Raw genomic sequence first — 21,408 nt, forward strand, 5'->3', positions numbered from 1 at the left:
TTGTACGAACTAGACTGATTATACCTTAATGAGACTTAGGTCTCGATTGCATGGATGTATTGTCAGTAGCACGTTTGTGACGGTTTACGGTATAAAGAATAATAGGACATATAAATTGTTCAATCAGAGCTGAAAGTTAACCATGTGTAACTCGTTATCGGAATAAGTTTCAAGAGCATGCTTCATATATGAGTAGATAGGTTCGCTCGTGTAACGGGAGTGACTGAGTGAGTGAGTGAGGGAGTGTAGTTTTACGCCGCACTCAGGAATATTCCAGCTATATTGCGGTGACCTGTAAATAATCGAGTCTGGACCAGACAACCCAGTAATCAACAACATGAGCATCGATCTGCGCATTTGGGAACCGATGACTTGTGTCAACCTAGTCAGCAAGCCTGACCACCCGATCCAGTTACTCGCCTCTTACGACAAGCAGAATCGCTTTTTATGGCAAACATGGGTTGCTGAAGGCCTATTCTACCCCGGTACCTTCACGGGTCCCGGGTAATGGTGACAAATGATATCGTAATAGCTATTGGAACGAATACATATTGTTATTTATTTGTATTCAAGAGCTTTAGTTTTTATTTAATCGGGTTATGTCAGTCCCACTGACATTCGCCAGGATCAAGTTGCAGTTATAATAAACATCCTTTGCTCTGTGTGCGAAATAGTTTTCAAATTTTCCGAGCCAGTCGCGCTAGCGATGCCTGAAAGTTACCAGCCCACAAAATATTGTACCAGTCCGAAATTGGAATACAGACACGGGTTTTGTCATTAAGCTGCTAATATGATAAACATTTTTACCAGGCCATCTTACATTATAACTCAACAAGTCGGAGAGAATGATATATGTACAAAATTACCTGGTCCGACTTGATGTTACTAGCCATGGGCAACGGGCTAATGCCTATTTCGATTCTCCACAAGGGTACAGTGTGTGAAGCCTATATGTGGTGTCCCCCGACGTGATATTGGAATATTGCTATAAGCGGTGTAAAATCATATTCATTCATTCACTTTTCCAACTACTACAGCAGTCGGAGATATCGCGGGCAGGTCACGCTGTATACGAGAGACTTACACCGCCAAACGGAACAGACATGTGAATGTCTGGGGTAAGATAGGCCTTCAGCAACATATTACCACAAAACGCGACTATGCTTGTCGTAAGAGGCGACTAACAGGATCAGGTGGTCAGGCTCGCTGACTTGGTTTATACATGTCATCGGTTCCCGGTTGCGCAGATCGATGCTCATGCTGCGATATGTATAATAATCGATAACAATTGAGTCTGAGTCAGACAATCCAGTGATTGGCACCAGGAGCACCAATCTGCGCAATTAGCAAATACCTGACCACCCGATCCCGTTAGTGACCTCTTACGACAAGCATGGGGTTGCCAGGATCAGTTCTTGCCGGTCGAGCGGACAGTGATATGGATCAGTTTCGCACATGATGCCGGAAAAAAGAACGAAACACGTTTTTTTATGGGAATAACTTCCATTTTACTTTTTTTAAAAAAAAATAACAGTCTGTAGAAGAATAATTCACAAGTACTTTACAACATAAGTCAACATTTACAACGAAAGATTCTATTGCCAGTGCCTGATTGGTAACAACTATATGCATAAATTCACGTCCGAAATAGGATGCGTTTTTCCTTGTTCTCAAAATCAAAACGAGAGTTTGTGACTAAATCAATTGCGTACGTGGTACCAAATCATCACAGACATGCGCGTAGCAAGCTGTGCAAACCCGGTAGGGTTGCATAGCTTTAGATACAGAGAGTATCTAGGGGTTTTTTTGTAATGGCAGCTACGCCCCCTGACAGATATAGACAATTTTGACGTTGCCGGCACCTCATATTCCTCGCCCAGACAAAAGAAATGCAGGTGTACATTTTCTTTTTCACGTCAGTATATTTATGTCCATACGGTATCAGCTGTTCAGTTGGTATTAATGTCACTTTGTACAAGCTAATACTATATAATATCACAGCGAGACAGCGAAGAAATCGTGGGAAGAAATCACATAATGATGTAAGTCTTTTGTTCTTTGTAAATCCACCATCATGTGTATTGTGCTGAGTAACCTACAAATAAAATCAGAACCATAGTTCGAACCACTATCACAGATTCCTGGCACGTCCAAGGGAGGAAACTCTACGCATAAACATAGGAGCCGCAGAACTTCCCTTTCAGTGAATAACGTTGACAAAGGGCATGCCATAGACGCCGAACCCCATTTTCTTTGCAAGTTTGGCCAAGCCTTCTGTTTCAATGTGATGATCTACTACTGTTTCTGGAAAAATCAACCCTTTCCGGTGGCAGTCTGCCTTAATAAGAAGCGTGCAGCCTCCAACGCCATCTATCGGCACTACCCTTCCCTCAGCTCGGAGGTGGGGGAGGAATATTCTGTTGGACACGCCATATCCTTCCAACATAAGTTCGCCATCTCTCATATGCTTTTGCTTGGCGATCGACTCAGGTGTCTCCCGCCATGTATTTTTATCAAATATACGGAGGTGTCCCATATCCGATCGGAACAAACAAGCCGGAACTACGATGTCCTTATCGGAAGAAATAAGCTGCTGGATGATGTCCCGCGGAAGCTCCGTAATGTCGCTATCAATCCACAGCACCCATACCTCGTCCTTCAGTCCCGACCTCAAAAGCAAGTTCCGAGCCTGCGCAATGTGGCCGCGCCGCTTTCTCTGCGCATGTGGGTTGTGAACATCCGCCCAAATTCCCCTCACCTGTCCTGTGATGTTGAAATGAAACACTTCAACTCTATTAAACGTCTTTTTGAGGCTGGACGCAACGTCTTCAGCAATTTTAAGCGTTTCATCTGTACTGCAGTCTTCACCGAACGCAACTGATATCAGTTCATGGGGATAACTCAATTCCTTGAGTAGTCTCCCAAAATGGCGAAGCAGTCTAGCTACGTTGTGGATTGGCGACAGTATCAACACTTTGTCTTTGTATTCCCGGGGCTCGTAATGCAAGAACTTTTGTATAACTGACTGCCGTATTGGAGCCACGTTATCACTGAAAGACCTTTGGGGCACAGGAGGGATGGAAAATAGTCCCTTAGGATCATCTTTGTGATTTTCAAGCGCTTTTACCACTTTCAGTTTTTCACTCACGTTATGACTTGGTTCCAATGTTCGGAGTATTTGAAGCTTGGTTTCGGTAGGATTCCGACTAAAGTGAAAAAAATTAAACAGGGCGGTAGTGAACGCAATCACCACGACGCTGTAAATGAAGAGGAGTTTGGCCACCTGGCGGCGATGGTTAAATAGAGGGAGCAAACTCTGAGGCAGTGCAGTCTTATTAATCATTGTGTGATATAAATATTGCAGCCTTTCTTGAGTTCGGTCTGTTGTGGGTCATCTGAATTTATTCTGCAGCACGGCGATAAGTCGTTCGTCAGGACTGATACTCCATTATCGGCGACGGGTAACGCCCCAGTATTGCCATGAGACAAATGACAACTTGTGAGGCACTAGGGCCGGGTTTGTGGACATCTAGCTGTCGTCGAGCTCACTCGGGGCACCTGTAGCAGACGAGAATCGAGTCACAATCTCATAAAGCCATGAAACGGAAGACACTATAGTGAAAAGGGCCTTGGGAAAAGAAGGTTTGCCGTGAAGGAGTGTGATACAGGCTTTGTTCGAGGTGGGTGGGCGATCTTAGTACTTGCTTTTCCTTTAGCAGGTGCGAACAGTAGGTAAGGGGATAGTGGGTTATATCTGCCTAAACTGTCTGGAGTCACATGGTGGTTGGAAATGGGGAGTTAGATAGGGCTGAGAGAATGTTAAGGTATGAAATTTGAGAAGAGTTAAGTACACAAACGTGAGTGTTTGTTGGGGTGGGGTGTGTGTGGTTACAGTTCCAGGACTGCAAACATAATATACACAGAAGCAATATATGCATTAAGCAAACATGACACGCAGACGTTTCTGTCATACAACATCATAAACATAACCGTCCACTATGAATACAGGATGGTCTCTCACCGTGGCTGACAGCACATGTGACACACATCCACACTGATTGCGACTGCTTCGTTTCCCCGTGTCAACCTTACCTCCAATATAAGCATATCATGTGGTAGTCACAATCGGATCACTCGTCTCGGAGATTAAACAATCACAACGTCAAGTAAACTGAAGTAACTGATATGGGCATTGTCTCAAACGAGTGATAAGCCAGGCCGCTTGGGCATTATTACTTCCGCTTTCATCTCTTAAAGGAGGACTCCACCTTACCTATTGTTTGGAGATTTTGTCGACGACAAAGATTATAGGCCAAGAACTTTAACCTGGAGTTATTGTTAAGCCTTTCGTCACCAGGGCATTTTGAGTCTAGTTTTTTTCTAGGCTTTAGCTTTTCGATATTATCTTAAGCCGCTGCACGCGGAATGCATCAAAGTCAGGCGATGCGATCCGGACGAGGGTGGTAGATGAGATATTGCACAGTCAAAAGGAGGAGGATGGCGGCAACGTCTGTGCCTTCAGCTTTGAAAGTTCGGGGGTTCGAGGAATGTTTCCGACTCTGAGGGTCCACAGTCTCTTGTAAACGCTCGGAGTCGTGATTTCCCCAATACATAATTACCTCGTGACCCCTGTGTGCGTGAGAGAGGGTGGGGTGGCTTTGTTGATGTGATATTGGGTCAATTCAAATATGACTGCCATTCATTTTCAAACATTTTTCTTTGATTTGCCTTTACAAATTCGGAGTTTAGCAAGCGTCAGAGATACATTTTCACAATATTCTGGGGTGGCCCTGCGATTAAAGCGTTCGGTCGAAACGACGAACAGCGGCGCAAAACAATACCCAGTGACTCACACACGTTGGCCTGGTATAGATTTGGGGCTCTCCAACGCTGTAACAAAATCCTAACAACGAAGGCACGATCGCGACAGATAACGCAAGTTGTCCAAAGGTCACCTTCCGACAACGCTCAAACATGGTCCTTACTGCAGCCTGTGCATGGCGCATTGAGAGACAGGGGTCAGATAAAGAGTCGGGTATACTGTGTCTTGTGCGCATGCGCGTGACAGGTGATATCGTAGAAGGGGCGGGAAGAGGTTTAACATGGCGTTCAAGACTTTGTACCTATACAGCGACGTACATTCATTTGAATGTGTGGTGTGTGCGGAATGGAATGAGGTGATGTGTGCGTATGGTGTGTGATGGAGTGTGTCTGCGTATGTGGTGTGTGTGTGCGCGCGTGTGTGTGTGTAATTGGCGATTGTGTAATATGATTTGTGTGCGCGTGCGTGTGTGATTTCGTGTGAATGTACGATTGTGTATGAGTGTGTGTGTGTCATCATGACTTCGTTTATGTGTCTGTTTATCAACGATGGTGCATGTGGGCTCTTTGATTGTGCATGTATCGAGTGTGTGACTGTGCGTTCGTGCGTGCGTGTGTGTGTGGTTGAGTATGCACTAGGAAGGGTCGGCAATGTCATTTTCCTGACATTTCTCATGTCTTTCACTGCGGCGTGAATGCTTTTGTTCGGTGAAAAGGTGCAGTTAGTAAATATGCCATCTGAAAAATAACAGTGAGTGAGCATGGTTTTACGCCGTTTTTTAACTTTATTCCAGCAATATAACGGCGGGGGACACCAGAAATGGGTTTCACACATTGTACCCATGTGGGGAATCAAACCCGGGTCCTCGGCGTGACGAGCGAACGCGTTAGCGACTAGACTTCCACACTGACCCCATTTAAATAATAGCTGGGGGTCCCTTAAAAATTGTATCTGGACCAAACAATCCAGTGATAGACATCATGTTTCTTTGTTTAACACTTCAAGTAGCTAAACACACATAATATTCTAACATGACAGCAACATGTAAATAATCGCGTCTGAATCAGACAACCCAGTGACTAAAATGATGAGCATCAATCAAACCAATAAGGACACAGTAACATTCATGAACACATAACCGAGTCTGACCACCCCGTCCATTCAGTTGCCTAATACAAAAAGGGTTGTTTTTTGGTACTTACATTCTTCCTTCGTGGCCACCACCGTGATATTGCTTATTGCTAAAAGTGGCGTAAAACTAAACTCACTCACTCACTCACTTGGTACTCCCACAGTGCGTGTGTGAGGTAATATTTAACATCGGCAAAATCTCAGCCATTGCGTGACAAAAAACCCCCAACAATTTATGCAATAAAATGTGAAAACATTTGCAAGATTAAAACCTGTCGGCGATGGCAGTATGAATATCCCACAATGATGCGTCCAATGCAATACTAATTGGGTACATTTTCAATGCATATGCTATGAATGATGTTTAATATATAGCACTGCAATGCCTCCCTCCAGCAATACGAATTCACACAAGAACCTACATGATTTCAGTACTGTATTCTCTGTCCCACGTTTTCTGTTTTACAGTATTACCTGGTGTTTGACTTGCTGGATTATTGCACCCATAAACTTATTGAGGGTATCATAAACTATCAAAGTACATCCGGAACATGATCAAGTACTCAAAACCCAACAAAATGAAATGGAAAAAAATGCTAACACCATAAATCCCCTAGCTAGTTAGGACAAGCTGTCTATGCAGTAACTTAACAAAGTCAGATAGCTCAACGGTGCAAGGCCAACAACCATGCATGGAGCTGATCTCACGGTTATGAAGTGAGTGAATGAATATGGTTTTACGCCGCATTTAGCTCTATTCCTGCAATATTACGGCGGGGTACACCATTGCGTACACACATTGTGCCCATGTGGGGAATCGAAACCCAGGACAGCAGGGTCACGAGCGAACGCTTTAACCACTGGGCTACCCAACCGCCAGCTGATCTCCACACACTTCAATAATTGAGAAACAAAGGATTTCACTAACTGTACGCTGGGAAAACATGGGTAAACAAAACACGCTACTGCAGGCTATCGGAAGCTCCCATTTCATGGTATTATGGGGTTTGAGTAATATTCCTTTCTCAGAGTTGATATTGACCCATGCATGTCTGCATCAAAATGACTTTAACGTTTTCACAACTAGGATTTAGTTTTGAAGCAAAGGGACTGAGAAATTAACTATCACCCTTGTACTGAGATGTGCATGTCCACCTGTTTTACTAAATTCCTCTGGCAGTCGATCATGTATATGCTTCAAGGTTCTAATAATCAAACCTCTGTGAATGTTCCTGATGAAAATGTTCGAAAGATTGTTGGCCACAATCACAATGATTCACCATTTTCCTAACCCTAATCTAACCCAATCCAATCCAGTCTTTACCCTAATTTAATCCTAATCCAAATCTTAGTCCTAGCACTGACCCTAATCCAATCCAATCCCAATCTTAATCCTAGTCCTAATCCTAATCCGAAACCGTTTCCAGTCAACGCAAGTGATATAAATGCTTCTAGACGGATTATTATAAAATAATCGATGAATAGGTTACGGGAGAAAATTCAATCGGTTTGTTTACTCTTAAGTTGTCTCATCAAAACATCGAAATGTCAACACAAAAATATATACACAGACACCTGTGTATATATTTTGTCGCACTACATTAAAATATGGTTATGTACAAACTCACCTCCACGTTCGGTTAAGCGTGTCTGTTGACGATACGGAATGTGAATGTTGCGTTAGCGATGTGTGGATGGTCACATGATAACTCGTTTATATGCCTGGTTATCCATGTAAACCTGCCGCCCTGTGCATCGAGAATTATATAACATTATGCGTGTTGCAGATAGAATGCACACGATGTTAACATACATCCATGTGAACGGTTGGTTAACAGTCCATTTCATTCACACGCGAGACGATATCATTGATTTCACCGAGTGTAGATTCCCCACTGAGGCCAAATAATGGCTATTTGCGGAGTCTTTGGTGTTAGGGATGGAGGAAGACCCAAGCGACGTGGTGGGCTACATGTCCTACCGCACAACTTCGTCACTGGTAACATAGCCTATCATGAAACGGGGCTTTTGTAACGAGTTACAGGTCACGTTGGAAGTAAGCTATGGGAAGCCATGGGTGGCCGGCGTGTGGTACAATGTCCTCGAACCGACCAAGTGAATTATTTATTTTTTGTTCCGTATCAGCAGGTTGCAGGTGCATGTCTTGAAAAGTAGATACCGGGGGATGTAAAATCAGGGGAGGGTTGAAATCAGTGTGATTAGTGACGGATACAAGGAAACAGCTGAAATGTTAACCTTACTTGTATGCGTTCTCAACCAGGATGTGAATAGGTGAGCGAAATTTGAATTTAAATAATAACACGAACATTTTTTTAAAAAAGAAGAAGACGAAAACAGCTCACATGTCAATGACTGCGTAAAATAATTATATACATCAGCAGGTGAGTCATACTGAAACATGAGTCTCATTAACCTATTCAAACAAGGACCTACTTTTCAGCCGATCCGAAATTTCTCGTGTGAAAGTGAAAATAGACATCGCAAACTACTCTGGTTACACATAATTCCAATTCCTTGTTTCATAAGAAATTAGTCTTCACATGTGAATTTTGACTTTAAACTTTAATAACATCGTATGTTAATATACTACTAAAAAAAAAAGAAACGCATAGCTGAAACTTGTTATCAATTTATACACTAAATGTTCAGTAATACAGGGCAGTCATGAAGAAAACCTGAATGAACATTAACGGTCCAGTGCTGCAAGAAACTGTACGTCACAACTGACATGTGTTCCAAGGTCAAGGTCGCAGAGCAGTGGCCTCCATTAGCATCAATGGTTGTTTGGCATCGGCGCCCCAAAGACTGGACCAGATTCCGGATGAAGTGCCTGGGAATGAGCTGGTACTCTTCCCTCAAGGTCACAAACAGAGCAGGTAACGTCTGTGGCTGAGGGTCACGCTGTCGCACACGACGATCCGATTCTTCCCACAAATGTTCAATAGGGTTAAGATGCGGTGATCGTGATGGCCAATCGAGAACCTAACGTTGTTCTGGGCAAGGAAATCTTTGGTTATCCTTGCGTTATCATGCTGAAAAATGACGTTCTGGCGGGTCATGAAAGGAAGGACATGAGGTCTAATGATTTCATCACGGTAACGTCGAGCTGTCAAATTGCCCTGGACCTGAATGAGATCTGTCCAGCCACTGTGTGAAATGCCAGCCCAAACCATGACACCCCTGTCTGCGTTGTTGCCGATGTTGACGTGTAAGGACAGGTCCTTGCAAAGGTCTTCTGGAACGAATACCAGCCTCACGTAAGCGGTTCCTCAAAGTCTGATCAGAAATTGTTGTGAGTCCTGGCACTACCGATGTTGTGGAGGATGCTGTGGTGAACCTGTTCCACAAATGTCGAAGCCGAATAAACCTGTCCTGAGCGGGCGTGGTCACATGTGGTCAACCTGACCTGGGGCTATCACGTGTTGACCCTTGCTGCTGGTAGCGATGCCAAAGTCTTGCTATGGTCCTCTGTGATACATTCAGTTGCCTTGCAGTCGCAGACAGATTCCCCAGCCTCCAAATGACCAATCGCATTGCTGAGCCGAGCCTCAGTAAGTCTAGGCATGACTTTAACACCAAATTTAAGATTGTCAACTATCGCATGACAATTAATGGAAAATATGCATGGAATGTGCGTGCGAAAGGAAACACATGAATTTCTTCCCGTTCACAAGTCATTGTATTTATTGAGGAAAACAGATTTTGGTGCGTTTTGGCGAGTTGTCCTTGATGACAGTGGATTCAAACTCGGAAATGTTTGCAGACAACGTTCACCATAGATATACTGATTACATAGACAAGAATGATTCAAATTCGAAACGTTACATGGACAAATACTACCTATGCGTTTCTGTTTTTTGAGTAGTTTATTTAATTGCGAGGTGTAGGGAGCACAATGAGATTGACATAGTATCAGTTCGCCAGACCGCCAAACATTTCTAGCGGAAGAACATCGTTTTAAGATTTCCACTATTTCCAAGTCTCCGTTTGTCACACAACACAGCACGCTGTACGACGTGTTTGCAAGGATTAGAAAGAGTGTAGTGTTGCAATATACAAGAGCTAAGATGTATCAGACCATACTAATTTATGTTTATGCATCAAATGAAATATTTTACAAATTCTGGACTGGTTATTGCATCACGCTGCGCACTAGGACGGAACCCAGTCAACAAGAAACGAGACTTGTGTAATCTGTGTTTTGACTTGAGTGAGTGCATGAGTGGGCGATGGATTGAATGAGTTGGAGTATGTGTGAGGTGGGTGTCTGGTACGTATATGTTGGGGGTGTATGGTATGGGGGTTGGGGTAATTTGGTAACTGAATGGGTGTTACTTATGCTTGAATGCTTGAATGGATGAGTGAGTGCGTTGGTTAGAAAGTGACAGGATTCATATGCAGTTCAAGCTGATGCTTGGATAGTGGGAACGTGCGGGGAAACCCGAACAGGTAAAGTTTGTAACGATGTCTTCACCATTATTCAGATGCGCCGCCTTGTATCAGCTTGTCAAAGTAGAAATCCGAAATCGAGTACACTAACAAATGTGGTGAGAAAATAAATTAGAGTGGTTTTATTGGCGCATTAGACAGAAATCGGCTTACATCTTCGTGCGCTGTTTGTTTGGGTTTTTTTGTTTTATTTATTTATTTATTTATTTATTTATTTATTTATTTATTTTTGTTTGTTTGTTTGTGTAACGACGAACTTAGAAATATTCCAGCTAGATGTATATAATCGATCCGTGACGCTCCTGGATAGAATAGGTCTTCAGCAACCCATGCTTGCCATGAAAAGTGACTATGCTTGCCGTAAGAGACGACTAACGGGATCGGAGGGTCAGCCTCGCTGACATGGTTGGCACGTCATCGGTTCCCCGTTGCGCAGATCGATGATCTGTTGATCACTGGATTGTCTGACTCAATAATTTACAGACCGCCGCCGTATAGCTGGAATATTGCCGAGTGCAGTGTAAAAGTACACCCACTCACTCACTGTAAATAATCGATACCGACAAGCAGATCTTCGCGGGTGGTGAGTGCGTTTGGCTTAGCGCCTCTTTTACCAGGACTGAGTGAGTGGCCTCTAGCAATATTCCAGCAATATTAAGACGGGGCACACCAGAAATGGGCTTCACAGGTTATAGTCATGTGGGGAATCGAACCTGGGTGTCCGATCCATAGCGGGAGTCGTTAGTCGCCTCTTAAGACAAGCATAGGTTACCGAAGATCAATTGTAATCCGGATCTTCACGGGGGGCTATACTATGAAGACAGTTTTTGAGATTTTCAGCAAATACTGAAAACTCCGGTTATACCGAACTCAAAGGACCACTGATGTGAGTTAGTTACAGCCGCAGTTTTTACACGCATTTCGATTGAAATGTACAGCAGTGCTCGGGACGAAAACAGTCCCTTGTACCTGTCATTTCGTTATAAACGGGTTCGTTATAAACATAGTTTACCGGGTGTGATGTTTTGCAGCAACACAGGTCAGACAATGACAAGAATCCGTGTCTTGGCCAATATCCAGGATATGCATTGAACGTAACCCTTAATTGGACGTAATATTTTTAGGAGTGATAACCAAGCATGGTGTCAAATGTAAGCTTTAAACGTCAAATTAAAACATATTTTTCCTGTTAGTTCCTTAACTCAGATTTATAGCCGTCAATCAAGAATTGACTTTAAAATATTGCGTTTTGTGTACAAATATCTCGATACTTAAAAGAACTTCTTACCCCATATTTTCAAGGGAGACTTCATTTTCAGAATCTGAACCTGCTCTCTGTGCCTCGTTTGAAACTGCAAACCTTTGGAAGGAAATTCTTTGCCTGTTCGGCCCCTCTGCTCTGGAACTCTCTACCTATTACCACTAATTCAGCAGCTAATTTACATTGCTTTAAACGATTGCTCAAGACTCATCTGTTTTAAGTGCATAAATACTCGCTAGCAGTCTCTCGTCATATATATATATATATATACTATCCACCCAATTCGTTAGCGCTTTGAGCATGGCACATTATAAGTTCACATTTATTATTAATATCGTGTTTCCACAAGACGAACACCAAGGACGCATTTAATGGTGCAGAACGTGGATGAGTGAAACGCTGTTCCCATACCTGCAGACCTAAGTCAATATGATCAGATTCATCGATTGGACAAAATAAATGCTCAGAGGGAAATATCCTTTTCATAAATAAATTATGTCTTTGTTATCCCAATAACTACATTGTACAAATGCATCAAGCATAACGTTTGGCAAGATATACATGGATATTGTACGAATTTTCAGGCGATAATCAGAAGGCGAAACTACTGTCACATTGTTTTTCGATCCAATTATTCACGAGTAATACTATTAAATTGATATAATCGTACCATTGTGTTATTTTGTAAATATTTATTGTGGAAACAAAGCGAAGGACGAGCGTAGTTGTTGAGGGTGTTTACCTGTGACTGATATTCGCCCGTTCCCACAACATCATCAGTCAGTGAGTCAATAGCGAGTAACAATTTCCATCTTCGTTAACGCCATAACCAGTTTAACGCCGTTATTCCGAAGAGTAACATCATGAAAAGTAGTTTCAGTTTTACGCCACTTTTAGCAACACTCCTACAATATCACTCCTACAAAACACCAGGCTAAACCAGCTGCCCGGAATAGGCAATGTAAAACTAACATAACTTTGAAATGTACTCATTAGCACACACACACACACCCGCACGCACGCACCCACGCATGCAGGCACACATACATACACACTGTCTTATATAAAACCCTTTCACAAAAGTGTTATGTGAAGTACATGTATGCCCTTAAATGCATGTAGTAAATATATGATTTTACGATATTAGCTTTTATTGTTGTTCATGAAACGAACCTTAATTAATACGATTGTCACAGGAGGGTAAGTTCACGAATGGGCAATCTTATTGCCTAAAACGATCATGATCTTGCCAGTCATTTGTCCCGAGTCTCTCATCATATGAGGTTCAATACCAGTGCCCACAGACTAATACACTTATAGCTTGGCTCCACTTACTTCAAAGTCCATTAATTTCATACGTTGCATGGTTGGTTGGACATGACTATTGCACGACAGAACAATGGAAAACTCATATCATTGTGATGTCATATGACTACAATTACAATGACATTATCATGTTCGACAGTTAACAAATTTGAAATGCTCTTTCCGAAAAGCACATGCAATACTTTTAGGGTTAACTGTAGCTTTTTGCCTCTAAGGAATACATCACTGGCCAGGGATAACTTAGACACGTAGCAAATTCATTCATGCAGTGCCAAGCCAGGTGTCTGCCCGAAATGAGATTCATGAGGCACTTGGGGTGAGTGAGTATGGTTTTACATCGCTTTTATCAATATTCCGGCAATATCGTGGCGGGAGACACCAGAAATGGACTTCACTCATTGTAACCATGTGGTTAAGCGACCTCAGGTCTTCGGCGTGACGAGCGAACGCTTTAACCACTAGGCTAACCCACCACACTCAGCAGTATTCCAGCTATATGGTGGCGGTCTGTAAGTAATAGGGTCTTAATCCAGTGATCAAAAGCATGAAGATTAATCTACGCATATGGCATACGATTACATATGCCATCCAAGTATATGGAATACTGCTGAGTGCGGCGTAAAACCATGGGTTAACCTAGTGGTTACGATCCTCGCTCGTCGCACCGAAAATCCCGGTTCTATTCCCCACATAAGTACAATGTGACAAGCCAGTGTCTGGTGTCCCCCACTGTGATATTGATGGAATATTGCTAAAAGCAGAGTAAAACTACACTCACTCTTGGTGTAATATTTTCGTGATGAGAAACACTATCAGTTTTGGGATTTGACCTAAGGTTACACACATATTGTCAATATTATTAAAGTATTTCAAATATTTTTTTTCAAACGTCTAGAACTCCAGCGATGTGTTGCACGACAGATAAATATTCCAAGTTCCGTCACGTTTAGTATAATAACTATGTAAAGTTTCAAGCCTTGTTGAAACAGTCGAGGCTTTATTTCGGTGTTGCAGCGACATTTGGATTTGTGTTTCAGGCCAGCTACGGCCTGTTCATGCAAATATTATGGCAATCGTCTTCACACGTGGAAACATGTCTGAGAATTTTACTGGTGTGATACTGCATCAACATACGGAAATACCACCCCTTTATTCGTCATCTATGTAAAACACAGTGTGTTCCAAGGGACATATGATGAACGTTGTTCGGTCAACGTGAACTGACACATGTCGATATTAGGAAATAGACTGATGACTTGCCGATTCCTTAAAAAATATATTTAAGAAATTTACATCCATACAGAACCAAGGTTCAGCACATGCACCAACACAAACCCGATCTTTTCTGTAAACCCAGATGATTTTTCTAAAGGTACCAAATATGCAAACTTGAATCAAACATATTGAAAACACGAAAATATCATTTTAGAAAACACAAGTGGTATATCACTTATGCAAAGTTTGGAATTGTTTAAGAACATGTGAACCCTTTTAATATATCTTTCAACATGTCTTAACTTCAATAACATTTCGGAGATGAAACAGTTTCTTATTATACTTTAACACGTGTATGTATTATAAATTCATTCCACATTTCATTTCTGGAGTCCCCCACCGCTATATTGCTAGAGTATTGCTAAAAGCAGAGTAAAGCCATACTCCTTCATACACTCATTTCATATTTAGTCTCCAGGCAGTCGCCTAGAAGACCACGGCGCGGCAATTAGCTATACAGAGTTGCTTCCCTTGAGCATGCAAGAAACTTTGATGTGGGGTTCGAATCTCGTTTCATCACATCGCATCACAAACAGCACATCGTGGGTTGCGTCAAAGAGGCATCCTCCCACCCAAAGCTGACAAACCATGGCAAAACAAAATCTACTTATTAGTGGTGATAAACCAAATTACTATCATTATTATTGGATGTATATATAGCCCACATATCCATGCAACTAGTACATGCTCAGGGCACTGGTATTTATTGCCCTTGATGTCCAACAGACGTCAATCTCAAGGTGAAATCGTACTATCGATCTCAACTCTCTTAGGAGTATACACATGTTGCTGCCACAACGTACACCGAGTTTATTGTGGTTCTCTCATCCAAACGAGGTAATCAAGTCACAGCTGGGTGGACTGGGACACACAGTCACAGTACTTTGGCTAAGTCTACTGCACGTTGCTGTACCTGCACGTATGCGTGTGACCAACATCTGGTCATATTCCAACGGATTCATGGGTTCTTTTAACTGCACAGGGCTGTGTACTGTACACTAGGGGTTGTGACAGCACTGAAAGAGTCTGCACACAAAGTTGACTCCCAGGTTTTGACACCCGGTCACAGGTGGGCTCGATCTCGACACCTCAGCCTCGCTGGATCACTGGCATGGCGCTTTTGCCAGCTCACCCACCACGAACCCCTTTGAACCTTTCCCCCTTTCAAAATTCCTGGATCCGTCCATGTACAATGAGAACGATTTCAGTCACCACATCATTTGGTCCTATTTCGTAATCGAAATGTTATTCAATCTATCTACTGGTATGAACCAGGCTGCACAATCTACCCCGCCTCGTAGTTCAATATAAGGCGTTATGCTTCTTGCGTTTCCTGACGCCAATGTAAAATATAACTCCTGAAACTATTTTCTCAGTTTTTAAGAAAAAGTGTGAAGATTACATCTGTGGGCGAAGATTTATCTTGTGATACACTAAATCCGACTCAGATTAACAAAGTATAACACATCTTCATAGGGTCACGGCAGTTCACAGAACACGTGCCCAAGCAGTCATACTCGATACATAAGAATGAAGATTTTATGGATATCAACTTCTTTATATGAGAACACAACGTTTCGGGGTTAATGCTTACTCCTTCATCAGGTGAGGTATGTAAAGAAGTTGATATCCATAAAATCTTCATTCTTATGCATTTCACTTCTAAATGCCCTTCAAAGACTTGATACTCGATACACTCTGTGTGCCTCATAAAACTATGACACCTGGCAGGATACAAAATCAATGGGATCAGGTTGCATGAATAGCACGTGTCAAGTTTTATGGATGAATAACTTCTTTATTCAAATGAGGTACCGCCTCGATGTACAGATTTTTGAGGCGTCGACAAGATAGTATCGACTTGCTTTGACACTGAATATGTTTTTTTTGCATTGGCGGAGCCATGTTGTTGGAATCCACTGATGGGGAACCCACCCCATCCCACCTACTTTCAAAATTCCTGGATTCGCCCTTGATTACTAGTGAGTGAGTGAGTTTAGTTTTACGCTGCACTCCGCAATATTCCAGGTATATGGCGCAAGTCTCTACATAATCGAGTCTGGCCCAGACAATCCAGTGATCAAACAACATGAGCATCGATCTGCACAGTTGGGAACCGATGACATATGTCAACCCACCAATCCTGACCACCCGATCCCGTTAGTGGCCTTTCACAGAGTCGCCTTTTATGGCAAGCATGGGTTGCTGAAGGCCTGTTCTACCCCGGGACCTTCACGGGTCCCTTGATAAATAGCCTACTGCTTTAATCCCTCTATGAATAGTACGACGCTATAAAATTTCATTGTGTAATAATTTTAGCTTGATTTACAATGTACGATCACGAAGAAGTAATAAAGTCGGCCAGGTAATAGTATATGTTTCTGTTAACAACACCAATACCTCGCTGCAGTAAACCTCTACATGCAAATGATGTTGAGTGACTTCCAGTCCAAATTAAACACCTGTCAAGAAAAGAAAGAACGGATGTTCTCAGACACAGAGTTTGATAGCACAAATACAACCATTTCGTGACCATGACATTCAGGTTTCATGCTGCATGAGATTCTGTACTGCGCATGATCAAGAGATGTTCAGTTTTAGGAGCTTGTGACTGGTTCTTAATGATTAGCTCTCTCAAAAGTAATATTGTAGGTCAAATAGAAATAGCTGAGAGAATTATCCATTAACACTTGACAGTTGCTGCATGGAAAGTTTCTCCATATCAAAATTAACTTTATTATATATAGTTTATTTCATATTTCTCATTAAAAAAGGAGATTCACGTTTAGTTAACTGAAAGAGGATTACACGTTGTTTTGGTCAAACAGTAAGTCCAAATTTATGTAGTTTAGTTTAACTACAACTGCAAACCATAGGTAATTTTGTTTCAATTCCATTGCGTATCAAGAGCTATTACAAAACCAAATCAATAATCAATAGATATGACTGGTACCATTTCTGACATCTTATGGGGCGTTGGGGTAGCCTAGTGGTTAAAGCGTTCACTCGTCACGTCGAAGACCCGGGTTCAATTCCGACCATGGGTACAATGTGTGAGGCCCATTTTCTGGTGTCCCCCGCCGTGATATTGCTCGAATATTGCTAAAAGCGACGTAAAACCAAACTCACTCACTCTGACATCCTATATGACAGGGGACTCTATGTAAAGGTCTTGTGTCCATTGTTTTCATTTAAACATATTTCATTGACTGTATGAACCAGCTGGATTGAAAAGTTACAGCCAGAAAATCGCCCGATCCTTGCAATACAGTCTGATTAATTAATCGATACATGTACATGCAATCTATAATGTGCTCCTAAAGAAAAGTAGGGGATAATGAACTTTCAATTTAGATAGGAAGTGTAAACATGAACAAACGTTTCAACGACAGACATCTTATGAACACACCACCATTTCCCTCTATTACCACCCCTAAACACATGATATGCACGTGCACAACGCAGTAGCCCCATACACGTGCATGGGGTCCCATTCTTGATTTCGACGTTTTTTTCAAGAAGGTCGAGAAATCACTTAGAACATTAGTTTTGACACTTATCTTGCATCACACATTTGTTAGTGTTTGTTTCTATTCGTTTGTTTTAAAATGAAAATCGTATACATGCAAATTACACGCCATACACCAATTATCTTTCAAAAGCGACTACATTCCAAATAACTATGGCTGTAAGGAAGTGCAAATGGTGATGCATTCAATAATATCATATCAACATTGACTGAATCCGATAGATCTCCTCAATATTTTTAAATTTAAAAAAATGAAGAAAAAATGTAGAATATGCCTTCAGCAACCCATGCTTGCCAGAAACGCAGACTATGCTTGTCTTAAGAGGCGACTAACGGGATCGGGTGGTCAGGCCCGTTGACACGTCATCGGTTCCCAGTTGCACAGATGGATGCTCATATTGTTGAACACTAGATTGTCTGGCCCAGACTAGATTATTTACAGACCACCGCATATAGCTGGAATATTCCTGTGTGTGGCGTAAAACTAAACTCACTCACCCACTACTCACAAGAAACATAGCTACACCGAGATTGACTAGAAAAAACCCCTCAAAACACTGGACTTATTCTGTTACTTACAGTACCACACAGATCCAGGGTAGAATAGGTCTTCAGTAACACACAAGAGAGTGCTTGTAGTAAGAGACAGGATCGGATAATCAGGGATCCGATTGTCAGGTTCAGTGACTTGGCTGACACATGGTATCGGTTCCCATTTGTGCAGATCGATTCTCGTGCCGTTGATCGCATCATTATCTGGTCCAACTGTAGTGCACGATCCAGATTGTACCACGAGACATATCGTCAGTAATATTCATCCCTGTTAAAGCGTCACTAGCTTGGAGTTGTCTCCCCTTAACGTGACAGCTGTGCTACTTCGTACTTGCCTATCGACTGCCTTAACTAATAACCACATGGTGGACTATCGGTATTGATATATTTTGATTATCAAACCCGCCAGATGTTGCTCTGCAATATATCACTTTCTATCCATTTACTCGCTACGGACTTTTGGAGTTTAGTTGCATCCTTTGATGTCACGGCTTGCTATATCGCCTATACGTGTAACCATCAAATTGTGTTCACAGCACAGCTGTATGAATGCGTGACATATACCAATATGATTTTTACGAAACATGCAATATTTGAATGTATTCACAGTTTGCTTTCCGGTCATTGAACAGGATTAGTCTTTCCCCATAAAGCTGCTGTCCAAGAGCGTTTTATGTCATGGGCTCAGATTAATCCTTGAAGACTTTACTGAACAGAAAGGTTGTCAGCAATGATTAAATGTCGAATAACCCTTGAAAATCCGGGTTAACATAGATCCTCAGTAACCAATACTTCTAAGAGACGACTAACGGAACTTGTGATGGTCAGACTCGCTGACTTGGTTGACACATGTCATCGTGTTCCAAGTCGTAACGCTACAGTTTGAAATAGGTTTCGTTCGTAGGGTACGAACTCGTTGTGGACAAACGCTTCAGTCTGCGTGAAAGGACAGACCATGCAGTCACGAACAGGAAGTGTGTTTAGTGTTAACAACGGAGGACACAACGCTGCTCCACGGAGAACGCCTATCTGCATAAGTTTCTCTTGTGCAGATACTGTACCATCAACAGACGATGGCTGACCTGATTATTACAGGCAAATAAGGATAAGTTAATAACCCACTTGACAACTGACCCGTGTGTAAGTGAAGTCCACGGGCGCTTGCCATTGTGAACGAAGAAGCCCAGGTTATCCTGGATCAAGTGTAGTTCGATGAGTGAAGCGCGTGGCCTGTCTCGGAATTAATTTCATCGACATGCACTAGCTTTCGTCTGTTCTCCCTTTCACAAACCAAATGGGTTTGCTCATTGCTGTGCACCGCTGACGTTTCGTATGCGCGTTCTCTGCGCCGGTCCAAATTATTCCTGTTTGCCATTAAAATGTCCAAGTCCATTTGGGGTACCTCGCGAATGACAAATGCCACGAGTGAGTGAATATAGTTTTACGCCGCTTTAAGTAATATTCCAGTAACATCACGGCGTGGAAAACTAGAAATAAGCTACGAAGAACGCACAACTACAAGGCTACACTACGCCCAAAAGCCAAGAGAAGACCAGGGAACTGCAGAGGATGACGACTGATCTCATCTAAGCAGGATGTCGGCAACAGGCAGAGTTACTGAAGATCAGTTCCAACCCGGACCAATGACAATGACAATCTCGAATAACTTATTGCTTACACGGTAACAGACTCCCTGATAAATAATTGGCAAAAAAGTGTATCTGCAAACAATAATATGAATATCTGAAGTAATTTGATACTTTAAACTAAATTTATGTGTATAACGCAAGTGTTTAGAGTGTGTAAGTCTAGGCCACTTTTAGCAAAATTTCAGCAATATCATGACGTTTGTATAAAAATATATTTATTTTTGCTGAACAGTTTAGGGTCTGTGCCAAATGCACCACCTGAACACATATATTGCAACAATGCATGTGCAGTTTCATCAATGGTCGTTATGTCCTGGTTATTCAGGAATACGATTACAATGAAAACATGATTGCCTAGATTTTCGAAACTCTCTTAGCACTAAGATAGTCGTACGTCCCATACATTAACATCAATTTATGACTATCTTAGCGCTAAGAGACCTTCGAAAATCTAGGCCCAGTATTCTACGGGGAATATAACTGTACTTTACATTAAAATGCATAGAATTAAAGTTATTTGAAAAGTTATAGAAATAACCTAAGTAAACATGCAGTCTTTGCCTTTCAACGCTACTGTTTTAGCTTTGGAAAGGCCATCAGTGCATTACAGGCAAAGTTTAACAAAATAATAATTACCCTCATATTCTGGTTTTCATGTCTTGAGAGTAGCGCATTTAAACTGATGACCACCTCCTGATAGGACGGTGATGCATGGAGACGTGTCGTCCATTGGACACATATTTACCATTTTCGTGCTGTATCGGAGTCAGGGCTGTGGCAGAAATGAGTAAATCCATGTATGTCCTGCATGGTAAGCTATCACCATGCTGTACAAGAGTACCGTGCGTCGGTTGTATGGCATGTTTTACTACATCTGCAGCTACTGCTCGTAATATTATCTTTACATGGCGATGGCGTGCAGCATGAGCAACATGGAGTATCATGTGAACATCGGTTTCTTTTTCACTGCTAGCAACAAGCGAAGACATATTCATCAAACGTTTCGACATTAACAGGTACGTTGGTAAATATCGATAGCTGGCTCTTGCGATATTGCTGTAAAACATGCTTCTTCGTGTGCCAATAATTCACGGGTCTCGTTTTGTACCAGTGCGAAGGCATTCATTTTCTGGTCTGTTTAGCTTTCATTCTCATCAAAATCATCTAAATTCCATCGATCGACTGACGTTTTATGTATACTCTGAGAAGAGTTCTACGCCACTCCCCATTGCTTCAGTTCTTCTTTACCATCTTTGCGGCTTCATTTTAATCAAAGTTAGTTTAACTAAACAACACACACTGTTACTCGGCTTTATGATTCAGATCATGAACCTAGTGTACTATCATCAGCCATCCTGGAAATCCAAACCTCACAACTTACTTTATGCTGCAG

General features: G+C 42.1%; 1 protein-coding gene across 3 annotated transcripts; it reads right to left on the reverse strand.

Annotated features, from left to right (window-relative positions):
* Window positions 1-1,483: 1,483 nt before the first annotated feature.
* Window positions 1,484-7,969, reverse strand: LOC137281382 (uncharacterized). Of its 3 annotated transcripts, none has more exons than XM_067812590.1 (2): window positions 7,582-7,969; window positions 1,484-3,558 (listed from the first exon to the last, which is right to left on the reverse strand). In XM_067812590.1, the coding sequence occupies exon 2, from the start codon at window positions 3,341-3,343 to the stop codon at window positions 2,201-2,203; it is 1,143 nt and encodes a 380-aa protein (XP_067668691.1). In that variant the 5' UTR covers window positions 3,344-3,558; window positions 7,582-7,969; the 3' UTR covers window positions 1,484-2,200. The 3 variants fall into 3 exon arrangements, with proteins under 3 accessions (XP_067668691.1, XP_067668682.1, XP_067668674.1); XM_067812581.1 differs by lacking the exon at window positions 7,582-7,969 and adding an exon at window positions 4,093-4,231; XM_067812573.1 differs by lacking the exon at window positions 7,582-7,969 and adding an exon at window positions 4,022-4,112.
* Window positions 7,970-21,408: the final 13,439 nt, after the last annotated feature.

This window comes from Haliotis asinina, chromosome 1, assembly GCF_037392515.1.
Source record: "Haliotis asinina isolate JCU_RB_2024 chromosome 1, JCU_Hal_asi_v2, whole genome shotgun sequence".
In the NCBI taxonomy this organism is placed as follows: domain Eukaryota; kingdom Metazoa; phylum Mollusca; class Gastropoda; order Lepetellida; family Haliotidae; genus Haliotis; species Haliotis asinina.